General features: G+C 48.3%; 2 protein-coding genes across 4 annotated transcripts in view; one reads left to right on the top strand and one right to left on the bottom strand.

The window, feature by feature from the left end:
• The window catches only part of FHL2 (four and a half LIM domains 2), a 47,500-nt gene extending 45,798 nt beyond the window's left edge, over positions 1-1,702 (top strand). For all 3 annotated transcript variants that reach the window (XM_005906444.3, XM_070379862.1, XM_014481699.2), the window contains exons 5-6: positions 491-677; positions 1,238-1,702. In XM_005906444.3, the coding sequence (XP_005906506.1) occupies positions 491-677; positions 1,238-1,389 (339 nt within the window). In that variant the 3' untranslated portion in view covers positions 1,390-1,702. The remainder of the gene's footprint in view (positions 1-490; positions 678-1,237) is intronic.
• Positions 1,703-3,582: 1,880 nt separating this feature from the next.
• C11H2orf49 (chromosome 11 C2orf49 homolog) lies at positions 3,583-14,206 on the bottom strand. The gene is made up of 4 exons (XM_005906442.3): positions 13,857-14,206; positions 12,041-12,207; positions 8,169-8,544; positions 3,583-6,348 (listed from the first exon to the last, which is right to left on the bottom strand). Exons 1-4 carry the CDS (start codon positions 13,953-13,955, stop codon positions 6,292-6,294), a joined length of 699 nt encoding a protein of 232 aa, XP_005906504.1. The 5' UTR covers positions 13,956-14,206; the 3' UTR covers positions 3,583-6,291.
• Between the last annotated feature and the right edge of the window lie 1,160 nt (positions 14,207-15,366).

Below are 15,366 nucleotides of genomic sequence, written 5' to 3' on the forward strand. Positions count from 1 at the left end.
CACTCATCATACTGTCCAGGGCTGTGTCCCAACACCACTAGACACGGTAGGGAGGCCGGCCCTGGGCTCATTCCCCACGCCTTCCAAGAAGCCGGTTCCACCATGGTGCTGACTGACCCCAGGTGTCTGCTAAGGCTCTTCCTTCTAACGCCCGAGTAGCTGAATAGACTGTTGAAGGAGGTGCCCCTGGAGGTAGAAAGATGCTCAAAGGGACCTGCGCGCGGGCGGGGCTGCCAAGGACGGCAGGTGACATTGCATCCTAGCCGGAGCTACAGTCTCTGGCTTTGCCCTCCTGCCAGCCAGTAGGCGGCGCTTTCCCGGGCAGATACCCTGGTACCCAGGTCACAGATGGGGACCCGGGTCTGCGGTGGAGGGCATTGGGATGGGGCTGGCAGGGGTGCCCTTCCGTCTGGAGAGCGTGTCTGGGGCGAGGACCGTGCGTCCTCCAGAGGAGTGGGCGCGGCGGGAGCTGAGGTCCCTCTACCTGCAGCCCATCACCACCGGGGGCGTCACGTACCGGGAGCAGCCCTGGCACCGCGAGTGCTTCGTGTGCACCGCCTGCAAGAAGCCGCTGTCGGGCCAGCGCTTCACGTCCCGCGACGAGTTCGCCTACTGCCTGGGCTGCTTCTGTGACCTGTACGCCAAGAAGTGTGCCGGCTGCGCCAACCCCATCAGCGGTGAGTGTTCCCTCCGGGCCTGCATCACCCCCGCCCCTCCCCGCGGGTGTCCTGTGTTAGCTTGCAACCGGGCCTGTGTTTAGACTGAAACAAGGTCCTATTGTTTCAGTAAAGGATGGTTTTCTCTGCACACATCCTCCTAACCCGCTCTCAGCTCCACCACCCTGTGCAGGAGAGTCCACCCCTCCACCCCGGCCCACGCAGCGTCTCCTCCGTGAGGCCACGTTCCACCTCTCTTCTCCCTCATTCTTTACATCGAGAAACTTCCGAGCACCAGACCTGAGGTGCGCAGTGAAGGAGTAACAGAAATCAGTTCCCAGATGCACAGTAGGAGGAATACACACACACAGCAGGAGTCTCATGATGAGTGATGACCAGGTAGTGCTGGCCCGTCTTATTTTTCTGAGGCTCAGGAGCTCCCCAACCTGAGTGTGGAATCTAATTTAAACGTGGAGCCCAGCCCCTCGAAGTTGTAAGAGGTTCACACTGTCTATAGTACAGGAGCCAGGCTGCCCGGCTCCCTCTCCATCTTCATCCGTGTCTTCTTCCTGCCTCCGCAGGACTGGGCGGCACCAAGTACATCTCCTTCGAGGAGCGGCAGTGGCATAACGACTGCTTCAACTGCAAGAAGTGCTCGCTGTCGCTGGTGGGGCGAGGCTTCCTCACGGAGAGGGATGACATCCTGTGCCCCGACTGCGGGAAGGACATCTGAGCGACTCCCCACTACTCTGACTCCCCCACCTACCCAGGGCCCTGCTCGAGCTGCACGCAGACGCTGTTTGCTTCCTCCGCCTGCCACCGGGCAATGCTGCAACCCGGTCCCCTGGCCACTGCGGGACTTTCCTCTGCGCTTCTCAGCGATACTCACCTGTTTAAGTCCTTTAATCCACACTTTGTGCATGGGAAGGAGAAAACTCATGGGAACCTTAGGCGGGAAAGGGTTTTGACTCTGTAATCAAGCGAGACCAATCCGAGTGTAAAAATCATTTTGAGTGATATCTTTATAAACGTTTCTTTCACGCGTATTTAAGTGCAATCAGTTTGTCACAAACTTGACCGTTTCTTAACTATGGTAAGGTAATAAGGAGCTGGTACTTCCGGTGTAACTTCCTGCCGTGTGGGGCTGCAAGCAAGATGACATGGCTTACAATAAAGGTATCCAGGGCAAAATCTTTTGCCAGGCGCAGTGTGTGATCTGGTGATGAAACATGCAGGTTCTGAGTATCAACAACACTTTACGGGACTTCCCTGACAGTCTACTGCTTAAGACTCTGCGCTTCCATGTCCCCCTTCCAGGGGCCATGGGTTCAGTCCCTGCTCAGGGAATTGAGATTCCGCATGCCACGCAGGTTCAATGCCTGTTCAATGCCTGGGTCAGGAAGATCCCCCTGGGGAAGAAATGGTAACCCACTCCCGTATTATTGCCTAGGAAATCCCATGCATGGGCCTGGCAGGCTACAGGGTTGCAAAGAGTTGGACAGAACTTAGCAACCAAACAGCAACAACAAAAGCTTTAATTATTAGTCTATATATATATATAAGTTCAAATATGCTTAAAAAAGATCAATAATTTTTACTAGAAAAAATGTATAGAGCTATTATGTACTTACTGAACTAGTCTTATATCTGTTCTTTGATTAAACTGAACGCTTAGTTAAGGCTGGACACAGTTAACAGTTTCCAGTTACCCTTAGAATCAAATCCTAATTCCTACACGGCTGTGTAAATCCTAGGTTATCTGGCCCCTGCCCCCTGCCCCCACCCCTGGTTTCTGGGTAATTTCATAATAGGCTCCCTGTTCTCACTGATCTGAACCACAGCGGCCTTTCTGCCATGAGACCCTCATTCTGCACCTAGCTGGTGTCTGAGTTATCCAGGGCTGGGAGCAAAGAACCCCAACACTTTCTGCTCCTCGTGATTCCGAGTCAGCTGCCAGTGCTGGTCTCATCTGGCAGTGGAGAAGGGTGACCCACAGTCAGGGGTCTTGGGGCATGCTGACTGCTGGCTGGGACACAGTTCTCCGGTGGGCTTTTCCCACAGCTGTAGCATGGGTCCAAGCGTGAGCACTTGACCGGTTCCACACCCAGCAGTGGGATGCAGACTCTGCCTTTTATGGGCAGAGCAGCAACGACCACACAGTCCTTTGAACCCCACGACAAACAGGATTCTTCTCCTGAAAGCTTTCCAAGCTGCCTCCCCTTAAAGCACCATCTCTTCCTGGAGGACATTCCCTAATGCTCCTCACCACCCCCATCCCTCACTGTTCAACTGCAGAGTCTGAGTTTCCTCCTATCATTGCGATTATCTACCATCCTGAGCAGGAACTTACCTAACTCACGTCTTTATCTTTTCTGCCACAACAAGGAAGACGACCGAGCTCAGTACAGACAGCACAGAGTACATCAGTCAGCAAAAGGCACTGTGGGAAAACTGATCTGCATGGAAATGAGATTTTTTTGGTCTCTTCTGTCCAAACAAAAGATCTACGTTTAAGTTCAAGGTAGAAAGTCACCTGAGGCTTTTCCAAATTCCTTAGTTAATTTAGAGCTTCAATTTCCAACAGTAAAACATCAGTAAAAAAATAAGAGATAACTTTTTCAAGATTACTCCAGAAACAAATCCCACTCAGCTGAGCCTCTGCTGAGTCCACATTTGCCAGGACAGCTGACCGAGGACCATGGGGGCTGGTGGCTCCGTCCCTGGAAGAACAGGGCCACCAGTGGGTAGCCCAAGGACCCCCACTCAGCCCTCACGCAGGCCCAGGATGGCTAGACTACTGAGAAGTCGATCCAGGTACAGAACGTTGTACTATAAGGAATAAACAAGTTTCTATACAGCAAAAAAAAAAATCAAATCACTACATGTTTTTACATTTTATTTTTGTTATGAATGACAGACCTACTCAGTAATTTTACTCATTTTATTTAAATAAGGATAAGGCTACTTAAAAGACTGTTGACATACAAAAATGTATATTACAAGGTTAAACTCTCTGTAAACTCTCTGTACCGAATTACAAAACCAGCATGTAATAAAAGAGAACACTTAAAACATGGCCATTCCGGAGGCTCTAAGGATGACAAGCTCCACAGCAACCCACAGAGGAAGGATGTCTCACAGACCTATGACTTCACCTACAGGCAGTTTCACTTAATCCAAGTTTTTAGAAGGTCGTTGCTATTGAATGAGTCTCTAGATCAGTTTTAGAATCATCTCTCAAAACTTAAGTCAACCAAAATGCTGTTTCAAATAAGAATTACAATTCTGAAGAATTTTAATACTAGCAGAGATATGATGGCCTCGTAGTGGTATTTGCAAAGTGCCTGGTCGCTGCCCAAAGAGATTCTGGTGAACTGCCCGCCTCCTCGGCCACTGGGCGACAGACCCTCTCGGACCCCTGCACCAGCGTCTGGTCCGCAAGGAGGACAGGGCTCACCTAGCTCTGGCCTCAGTGATCAGCGGGCCAAGCAATCTGACTTGCAAATAAATGTAAGCCTGGAGTTCAGGATCTATAGGGTGAAGGAGAAGGAGCAGAGAAAGTAGAACTGTGGGAGAGGAGAGTATGAAAAAGGAAAACCGGGAGCAAAGAGGGAGAGGCATAGGAGCCCACGTGCCTAGGAAGTAGACATGTGCCTACATCGGGAGCCACCTGACTTGACCACCCACCCTTCACTCACTTCATCCAAGCTACCAGATGGCCCCTGTCAAGGACCAAGGGGCGGTCCACATGAGTGCCGCTCAGGTCAAGGCCTGGAGACAAGCCCATAAAGTGACCTGGGACCGCTGTCATCGCCCACGGAGCCGTGTCCACTCTGTGCTCGGATTTGGCAAACGTGACCCACAGTACTTGGCTGAGGCTTCTCCACTCTTCAAACTCAAAACGGCTCAATAATATGCTGCTATATGAGCACTGACGCTGAATGTTCGTAATATAAACTTCAATTTGAAGCAACAATGTTACACAGTTCAGCTGTTATTACCAACCTACTCTGTAAGTTAAATATACAAATTAAAAATTATTTTTATTGAGTAACTAAAAACAAGTTTCCACTGACGTAAAACTGTCAACAGCTAACTCTCTCTTAACTAGGAGACAGATGCAAATGGAAGAGGAGACAGCAGAACATAAAATACAATCTGCCATTCTACCCTAAAATCTGCACTTGCAAAATCTCCCTTTACACACAGTATGTGTAGGATTATGGTTGTCCTTTAACATACCCAGATGTCAGCCCTGCAGATAACAAAGCATGTTTAACAATTTACCGTAACATTAACAACTGACACAGCACTAGTGTCTGTCAGTTTTGTCTTATGTGTACGGATTTATAGTCTAGATAAAGGCAGAAAGGCTGAAAACTGTAGGGTTAAAGTTTGGGTATAGTACCTATCTTCAAGGCTGAATGAATGTTTTGTAAGGCGATTCAGAGCTAAAATGCTTGTTTTAACAAATCAACAAAGGGATGAACTGCTCTAGGAAGGAAAACTCCAATCTGAGGGTCACTCATAGGAGGGAAGAATGTGAAGTGCCCTTGACCTTGGTCAGAAACACACGGCAGAACACGGACCTGGGAACTCATGAGCACGAGGCTAGCGTGTCTCCCCAATGACTTCTGCTAGTGGACTGGAGTGACACCACTTCACACACCATGAAACCTCTGGTGCCTCCGCAGTACCCCCACTGCCCCGCGCTGCTCTGAGCAACCCCCAGACTCAGCGGCCTCTCTCCTGCCAACTGCACATGGCTTCCTGGATCCTCAGGCTCTGGCCTTCTACCCTCTCTTCCTATCCCCCGAGTCTCCTGCCATCAGATACCACCTCCAACAGGATCACTCCCCTCAAGAGCTTAAAGCCAGCTTCACTTGGAAAAGATTACGCTCCCAGGAAGGAGTGATTCCTGACTGAGAGGGAGGTCAGAGCTGCCATGACTACGTGGCAGGAGCATCCAAGGCCTGGGCAGTTTACTCTCCAAAAATCAACTCACAATTAAAGGGAAGAAGGAGCAGAAACAGCACTGGGCTCCCTTTTGGCTTCTATGCAAAGAGGCAACATGGGCGTCAAGGACAGCAGTGTCCTCTGAACGTTCTGAGCAGGTAGCTGGCAGCACTGCAAACATGCTCTCCATGGGGAACCCTGAAGAGGACTCTGGCAGTACTCACTAAAACACTGTGATGAACTGCTATATTCTTTTGCTTGGGAAAAGAAATAAAAATCATGAATTTCTAATGTATTTGAGTTTAAAAAAACCCTCAAATTTACCCAAAGACCAAAACAGACAATTGAGCATAATTCTTAAAATTCAACAAATATTTTATACCAGACTTGCAGCTAATTATGTGACTAGGGCCAATATAAATGACTTTACTACACCACTTGTTTAAAAAGAAATTCCTTCCTAATCAGAGAATGAAAGGCAAGATTTCCACCCCCGCCCCCCCACAGGAAGGAAAGGAGGGAGAAAGGGAAAGAAAAGGACTTTATTTTTTTTGAACCTAATTTAAACCTCTTAAGAAAATTCCACAATAATCAAGATCTCTGTAAATACTGTCAATATATGTGAACTTGCTTGAAAAACTACAGTTACAGTTATATTTACATTTTTGGAAACTTTCCTTCACGGCCATGTCACATGTTGTATCTTCCTCTTGGCTTCTGGGGGTTTCAGGTTAATCTGAAAACACAGGAGCAGAAGTCAGTGCACACTTGCACAAATGTCGAAGGATAACCCAAAGGCATATTTTACACCAAGACTGACCGCTGACACAGGAATGGTGGCGCACTGCTGCCGCCTGGTGGAGGAACTGGAGGCAGCAGGAAAGAAGGCCAGCCCCCAGTCCTGTGTTCACAGCTGCGGTTCTCAGATGTCTGCTGGACAGACTGGCCCGGGGCACAGACAACATGCCCAGGCTTGGACCTCACCCCAGAGCCAACTCAACCAACACCCTCAGGAAGTGCTGGAACGCGACCCTGACCCCAGCGGGGTTTTTTGGAAGCGCCCCCAGTTACACTCAGAGATGAGAATGACAGCCATTCCAGACCTGCTTCCTCCCTGCGGGGCCCATCGCACCCCAACCTCACAGTCTATGATCTGAGTACAAGATTTAAAAGAAAAGTCACATCTCTCAAAGAATAAAAGTTTTCTGAGTAGAAAAGTGCTTTCCAAGAGCTTGGGGGAAAAAAAAATCCTCAGTGCTCACTGACCATAATATTCAAGGGCCTCCCTCACAGTCCCACCTCTCCTCTCCCCCCACGCCCCCAGCAGTGACTGAGGACAGAAGCAGCGTGGCGTCATCAGAAGCGCGTGTGCTGGGGTCAAGCAGACCTGAACTCAACTACAGACTGGAGCCCTAGTTTGTTTAAATTATTGAGGCGGCTTCTTCCTCATCTGTGAAATGGGAAGACCTACTGTACCCACCACAGGGGGCAGCTGAAAGAAGTCTGAACAATGAACTGAAACGAGAATTGTGGGCTGGTCAGGTCACTGCAGCTCTCTCTCCGGGGTCTGCTATTTAGGTCTCAACTAGTCAGTCTTGATCTCTTTGACATAGAACATGAAGATGATAACAAAGCTGAAGAATATACAGGAATGCTGTGGACTGAATACCTTTGTCCCTCAAACTCCCTGTGCTGAATCCTGACCCACAAGGTGGCGGTGCTGGAGGGGGGCCTCTGGGAGGCAGTTAGGTCATGAAGGGGATGAGTGCCTGCCCCCATAAAACAGACCCCAGAGAGCATCCTGCCCCTTCTGCCAGGAGAGGACGCAGAGGGAGCGGCTGACTCTGAACCAGGAAGTGGGCCCTGACCAGACGCTGAGTCTGCCTTGACTGTGGGCCCCAGTCTCCAGGGCTGCAGGAAACGAACGTTTACTGTTGGAGCCACCCAGTCAGCGGCGTCTGTGGTTAATATCGGCCTGAATGAACTAAGACAAGGAGTGAAAGCTATAAAACTGCACATATATATGTATGTAAAATCTCATAATTAAACTCAATATATTCTGGCAACTCTACAGATCTGCCATTTGAAATGCAAGCATTCAGACAGTAAGTCTAGTGGAGCCTAACAGAGCAGCGTCTCCCAAACCACCTCCATCCTCCTAAAGACAGGTGCATGTGAGGCGGGAGGGAGAGGCAACTGGTAAACCCTAAAGACTCTGGTGTGATTTTAAGGTAAGTGCAAAACAGACCAATTCAAGGTCAATATCTACAATGCCGTTTAATAAATGTGTAACCCTGCCCAACCGAGTTAACATTCTGAGTCTTGCTAACACAGGACTACTTCTCTCCTTTAGTTCTAAGAGCACAATCTAGGAAAAGTGCCCAAAAGGCACTCCCTTTACATGTTTTAAGCAGAAATAAACTGAGTGCACTTTAAAAGACATTAGCTTATCATGGATCCCAGGGCCACACACAGGGAATGAGACGTAGAAACGAGACACCTCTGCAGAACGGACCCCAGGCATGCAGCTGGCACGCACCGCGAGGCAGCACTCACCGAGGCCTCGGCCTCCTCCTTGGGAGCAGCTCGCTTTAACTTCACGGGAGTGGCTCCCACAGGCGACAAAGGCGGCGACCTCACAGGGCCCAAGGGACTTTTCCTATGTGTTAAGTCATGGTTCTGCTTAGTGTCATTATTACCGTGTTCCATTTTATTGTTCGTAGGCAAATTGGAAGACAAAACTAGGGGTGAAACACTCGAGGAAGAATCTGACGATTTTCTAAAGGTATTACTGGTAGCGCTCGCCTGGGGCGGGGGCCTGAGCCGGTCATTATCCCCGTTCTCCGTCTTCTTCACTTTTATGCTTGTACTTGTTGAACTTCCGTCAAACACAATGAGGGGTCTTTTCCGCAACCCATCTGCAGGGCTACTCCTGAAATCAGAGATGTATTCATGAAAAGTACTCTCTGAATGGCAAACCAGTTCCCTGGAACTCAAAGCTAAAATGATCAAAAAAGATTTGCCTAATCTAAGTAGGACTACTGGAAATGAAGTTTTCTATGTTTACCCTAAATGAAATAACTTTCTGCTGCTTTGAACTTTACAAAATTTATCAACAAAAATTTAGTTATCTTTCATGTATACAGAAGACATAGTTATTTTTAGAGCATCAATCCATCAACTAACCCTAAAACTTCAAGTGGGCCTTATGAAGCATTATACGAACAAAGCTAGTGGAGGTGACGGAATTTCAGTTGAGCTGTGTCAAAGCCTAAAAGATAGTGCTTTGAAAGTGCTGCACTCAATATGCCAGCAAATTTGGAAAACTCAGCAGTGGCCACAAGACTGGAAAAGGTCAGTTTTCATTCCAATCCCAAAGAAAGGCAAAGAATGTTCAAACGACCGCACAATTGCACTCATTTCACATGCTAGCAAGGTAGTGCTCAAAATCCTTCAAGATAGGTTTCAACAATACATGAACTAAGAACTTCCAGATGTACAAGATGGATTTAGAAAACGCAGAGGAGCCAGAGATCAAACTGCCAACATTCACTGGATCATAGTAAAAGCAAAGGAATTCCAAAAAACATCTATTTCTGCTTCACTGACGAAGCTAAAGTCTTTGACTGTGTGGATCACAACAAACTGTGGAAAACTCTTCAAAAGATCAGAATACCACACCACCTTACCCGTCTCCTAAGAAACCTGTATAAAAGACAAGAAGCAACAGTTAGAACCGGATATGAAATAATCAACTGGTTCAAAACTGGGAAAGGAGTACATCAAGGCTGTATATTGTCACCCTGCTTATTTAACTTGTATGCAGAGTACAACATGCGAAATGCCAGGCTGGATGACTCACAAGCTGGAGTCAAGATTGCCGGGAGAAACATCAACAACCTCAGATATGCAGATGACACCACCCTTATGGCAGAAAGTGAAGAGGAACTAAAAAGCCTCTTGATCAAAGTGAAAGAGGAGAGTGAAAAAGCTGGCTTAAAACTCAACATTCACAAAACTAAGATCATGGCATCCAGTCCCATCACTTCGTAGCAAAGAGATAGGGAAACAATGGAAACAGTGATAGACTATTTTCTTGGGCTCCAAAATCACTATGGATGGTAACTGCAGCCAGGAAATTGAAAGACTCTCGCTCCTTGGAAGAAAAGCTATGACAAAGCTAGGCAGCATATTAAAAAGCAGAGACATCACTTTGCCAACAAAGGTCCCTATAAGTCAAAACTATGGTTTTTCCAGTAGTCATGTACCAGTGTGAGAAGTGGACCATAAATAAGGCTGAGTGCTGAAGAACTGATGCTTTCGAACTGTGATGCTGGAGAACTCGTGAGAGTCCCTTGGATAGCAAGGAGATCAAACCAGTCAATCCTAAAGGAAATCAACCCGGAATATTCATTGGAAGGACTGATGCCAAAGCTGAAGCTTTAATACTTTAGCCACCTCATGTAAAGAACTGACTCACTGGAAAAGACCCTGATGCTGGGAAAGATTAGGGACAGGAGAAGGGGACAACAGAGGATGAGATGGTTGGATGATATCACTGACTCAATGGACATGAGTTTGAGCAAACTCAGGGAGATGGTGAAGGACAGGGAAGCCTGGTGTACTACAGTCCATGGACAGAGACTTGGATATAACTCATTGACTGAACAACAACAAAAAATTTTAACTTTTAAAAATTACCATCCTGTTGACAGAGTTATCCTGCCCATGTATCACTGATTATTTAGAAAGGCTAACAAACTACAAAACTACACTAAACCACCATACTGGCAGCTTACACCAAGGAATTGACAGGACATCTGACCCCACTCATTAAAAGTCCTTAAGTCCAGGCATTTTCTAAACTAACTGTAACATTTATATAATTTTAAGTTTGTAACTGCCAAGTCTTCACATTCAGTTTCTGAAAACCTAATTTCCACTCTTAATTGTAAGTATAAATAATAAAAGCATTCATTTGTTCAGTATTAATTAGACCTCAAGTGAAACAAACGTCTTGGCCGGGATGGGGTGGGGGGGCACTTTCAGTTAGACATGTTAAAAGAACTTGAACAACCAGTTATCAGGAAAAACACTTCCGCTCTGCTACTGAGAGTCCTCCCAGGGACCAGCAGCATCAGCACCGCCTCGGGAGCCTGTAAGAAACACGCTCATCCTGAGCTGACTGTGTTCCGATCAACACCGAGACTGCACACACCTGCTCGCCAAAAGACTATACACAGATGACACAGGTGGGGTGTTCTCCCACTATTCTCGGAAGTGGGAAACAATCACCCGTCAGTCAGGAATCTTTCTTCGTCACTAGAGGTTAAAACCACTAACTCAGAGCTAAGGTGCTCCTTCTGCAGCCCTCTCATTCCATCTTCTCCCACTGTCTGCACTGCCAAGGACAGTGAGGCTCTAAAAAAAATATTCAGTGATTAATCAATAGCACCCAATGTAATGAAATAGACACAGGAAAATAATTAATTAGGCCACTTAGAGATCTTAAGATACTTCGTCCTAACTAACTATGCTGACTAATTAAATGTACAAAAGGAAATTTATCTGCTTGTGGTTTGACGAACATTTTTCTGGAATTTAAAATTTTCTGGGGTTTATGGAAGTGATACAACCATCTCTTTATTTCTGTTCTTTTCACAGACCTCATGGCCTTATCTGACTCCATTTTTCCCTCCTACTTTAATAAATCTTGTGGGCTCTGCCTCCAAAACACAACCAGACCCCAAATGTTTCTGACCAAGTCCAGTACCTCCCCCAGAATCGCCACTGTCCACTGCCAGGAGTACAGAACAACGCCCGGCCTGGTTCCGCCACCCTCCCCCAACCTTAAACCACGTCTCGGTATAGCAGCCAAGAGTAAACCTCTTAACATGTGCATCAGGCGGTATTATCTCTCTGCTGGAAATCCTGCGGTGGCTGCTCATCTCAGGGCAGCCCAGGTCCTCCCGCGCTCAGCCTCTGCGCCGCCTTCCCTGCCTGGCCCCGCCTGCCTCCAGGCTGCTCCGGCCATCGTGCGGACACACCCCTGGCCTGGCGCTCGTGTTCGCCCAGAGCCTGGCTCACCCCCTACTTTCCACAGGTCTCTCCACTGAAATGTCACCTCTCAGCGCGGCTGTCCCTGGGCACTTCACCCACAGCTGTCATCCCTCTTCCCATGTCACTGTTCTCCTTCGCATTTACCACACTGCAGCGTGGCCTGCATTTGACTTAACTTTTTTACTGTGTTTCTCCCAATTCAAATTTGAGCAAGGAGTTTGGTCAGTTTTATTTACACTACAGCACAATGCCTATACTCAATAAACAGTAGCTGAGCAAGTATTTTTTTACCTAAATTCACCTGGGGAAAAAGAAAAGCAAGATTGTTCAGGCATATAAAACAATAACCAGAACCACAGAAAAAGTACCTTTTTGTCTCCTTTTTTATCTCGTGTTGTTCTCTCTTCTTTTCCATCATTTTCCCCCATCTACTCTTTGGCAAATCCCTCTGAGGCAGTGGTATTGCATGCTGAACATAAAGGTCGGTCAGGCTGTCTTTGTTTACTCTCATGTCATTTTCAACAGTTATGTTCTTCTGTGCAAAAGGAAGCAAAAGTAATTTCAAAACAACAGCCTTCATTTTAAGCACCTATCAAACAGGGTAAGACATGAGTGCTGAGATAACAAGTATAAAGCCACTTTCATGTTTGGACACGTGCCTAACATTCTGTATGCTGCTGCAAGAAGCGGTACTATAGAAAGGCTAAGCTCTTCAAGTTTTCTGTCCAGCTTCATCCTAAAGACAATGGTCATGTGTTCTCAGTGTGGAAGGACAGCAGTCCACGCTGCTCAACCCACACAGGAGGCATAAAGGCCATTTCCAGTAGCAGCATCTTAACCTATGAATGCAACTGCAAACTGGGAACTGTCTGGGGAGACCAGACAAAAGCAAGCAAGCAATGATAACAGTTACTCCATCCTGTCAGAAAGGTATCTAGAGAGCTACTGTCATGAGCAGATGGGCGGGTTGGAGGTCTCACCCCCTATGTTCTTCCCCAAGTTTCCCTTCTTGGGAAACTATATTAAACCTGAGCTCACCATCCAGACCTCAAAACGATTCTCAAACTGATCTCTGGACCAGCTGCAAGAACCTGTTAAAAATGGCACTCCTCAGGCCACACTTTAAAATTACTGAACCAGAAACTTTGTGCATTGAACCCAGCAGTCTGTGTTTTCACACATGCTGGGGTGACTGTGAGGGACCTAAAAAGTTTCACAACCACAGGGAAAAAAGGTAATTGATATCTCTAAAAAATTCTACCGAGGTGCGGGGTTGGGGGTGGGAGGTGAGAGGGCCGGGTTTGAAGAAACCAGAGAAAGAGTATTGAGGGGAAAAACAAAAGGAAAATAACAAAACATGCCACTTAAAACCCCCCAAAGTTTTCAGCAATTCTCCACCACTTTAAACAAAACTCATCACTTAAAAAAAAAAACTTTTTTATACTGGACGATTAACAATATTGTGATAGTTTCAGGTGGACAGCAAAGGGACCCAGCCGTACATATACACAGATCCATTCTCCCCCAAACCCCCCTCCCATCCAGGCTGCTGCACAATACTGAACACAGTTCCCGGTGCTCTAGAGTACGACAAAACTCAACACTTTTTTTTTTTTTTTTTTTTTTTTTATCTTTCGTCTGCTATCAGAGGCCACAACAGCTGAAAAAGAGCAAACGCTGCTTTGAGAGCCAGGAGCCCTGAGTTCTCCGGGGGCACCATCTAACGGCGGTGTGAACACAGAAGTCACTCCACCTGTCTGGGGCTCAGTTTCCCCATCTTTGAACTCAGTGAGTGTGGAGAACGGACGACTTCTCCGATGCCCTCCAGGCTGGCAGCCGGGGACCGCCACCCCTTGTTCCCATTCTTCCACGACCTTCCCCAGCCCCTCTTGGCAGGCCCTTGATCACACCCAGGCCGCGGGGGTCGTCTGGACTCCCCTTTCCGAGCCATCGGAATCCCAAAAGAGTATTCCTAACTCCCAGGAGTCCCTAGAACTCTGAGGACGTCTCTCTCTCGACATGCAAGGGCGGAGACCCGGCCGGTCCGCGCGGGGCGGAGAACGGCTCGATCCGGCGGCTGGCACGGCGGCGGCGGGTGTGTCGGGTGCCGCCGAGGACTACTCGGGGCGAGCTCAAGTCCCAGCGCCTCCCCGAAGCAGGCCCGCCCGCAGCAGCGCGCCGCACCTGCTCCAGGGTGAGGAGAAGGAACTCCTGGGACAGCAGCTCCGGGTGCAGCAGCAGCTCCGAATCCGTGCAGCTGCGACCGCCCACATCCCCCGCCATCGTCGTCGCCAGGAGACCCCGGCCGGCTACCCACAAGTCTCCCGCGAGCAAGCGTCCCGGAAGTGACGTCACGGCAGGCGCGGCGGCCTCGGGTGTGTAGTCACTCTGTATGTGCCGCGCGTCGCGCTCCGCCTCTCCGGGAAGGCTAGGATGCTGGGCGGGCTCTAACCGGGGAATATCCCCGGAGGCATAAAGAAGTGAAAGAGCTCCCTGCAGAGGAAACTGGCGTTTCCAGTCTGGCAGGAAGAGAGGAAAAGGCGAAGTTCACGAGCCACGATTGGTCGCGCCTGGTCGCGCCTCCTATGACGTCAGAGACAGAAACCAATGGGAGTCCAAGGGCAGCCTCGCGGGAAGACGGCAAGGGAGGCCGGTAGAAGTTAGTGTAAATATGGTGAGTAGTGTTATGAAAACTTCTTGGTTTTATTTTTTGAACTTTTTTATTGTTTGTTTCCTAATCTTCCTTCAATATGATGTAAGGCCAAAGGCTTTAATTCCCTGGAACCCAGCGCCTGGCACATAGTAGGCACTCAAGTATTTGTTCCCGAAATAATACTCTGAATGAACCTACTCACACATGAAAGAGCAACCGAGAAGTGCCGGGGACACAGACGCACGTTGGTTTAGTTTCCCCAGTTGTGAAATGGGAATAACGCCCCTCACACTGTTGTGAAGATGGAGCCAAAGTAGGGCAAATCCCTCCCCTGTTACCTCTGCTGCTGTTACTGCTAAGTCGCTCCAGTCATGTCCGACTCTGTGCGACCCCATAGACGGCAGCCCACCAGGCTCCCCCGTCCCTGGGATTCTCCAGGCAAGAACACTGGAGTGGGTTGCCATTTCCTTCTCCGATGCATGAAGGTGAAAAGAGAAAGTGAAGTCACTCAGTCATGTCCGACTCTTAGCGACCCCATAGACTGCAGCCTACCAGGCTCCTCCGCCCATGGAATTTTCCAGGCAAGAGTACTGGAGTGGGGTGCCATTGCCTGTTACCTCTAGCTACCTGGAAATGTGACTACCGGTTCTTGTTCCCCCCCCCCCCCCCCGCCGTGGTTTTCAGGACTTAACCTGATGTCTCAAGCTCTTCATCAGCAAAAACGTTTTATGGCAGCTAAGACTTGTGCTTTTTATTTTTTTCCTCGTATTTTCCAGTTTAAAACTAGAAGTACTTCCCTGGTTAAAACGAAATCCTTTTAAGATAACTATTGGTGCCTCTGAAACAAACGTTTCAGGATAGGAGTGTCCCCAGGGCAGAAGAATAAAATCAAGAGTCAGAGAGGAGGAAGTATTGGTAAAGTTCCAGCGCCCTCCCCACTCCAGGGGAAGGAGAGACAGGGTCTTTGGTAATGCCTGCCCTCACTCCATCCTAGGAAGAGCCTTAGAGAGAAGAGCCTTTGAAAACAGGTGGTCTGCTGTG

Source organism: Bos mutus, chromosome 11 (assembly GCF_027580195.1).
Source record: "Bos mutus isolate GX-2022 chromosome 11, NWIPB_WYAK_1.1, whole genome shotgun sequence".
In the NCBI taxonomy this organism is placed as follows: Eukaryota; Metazoa; Chordata; class Mammalia; order Artiodactyla; family Bovidae; genus Bos; species Bos mutus.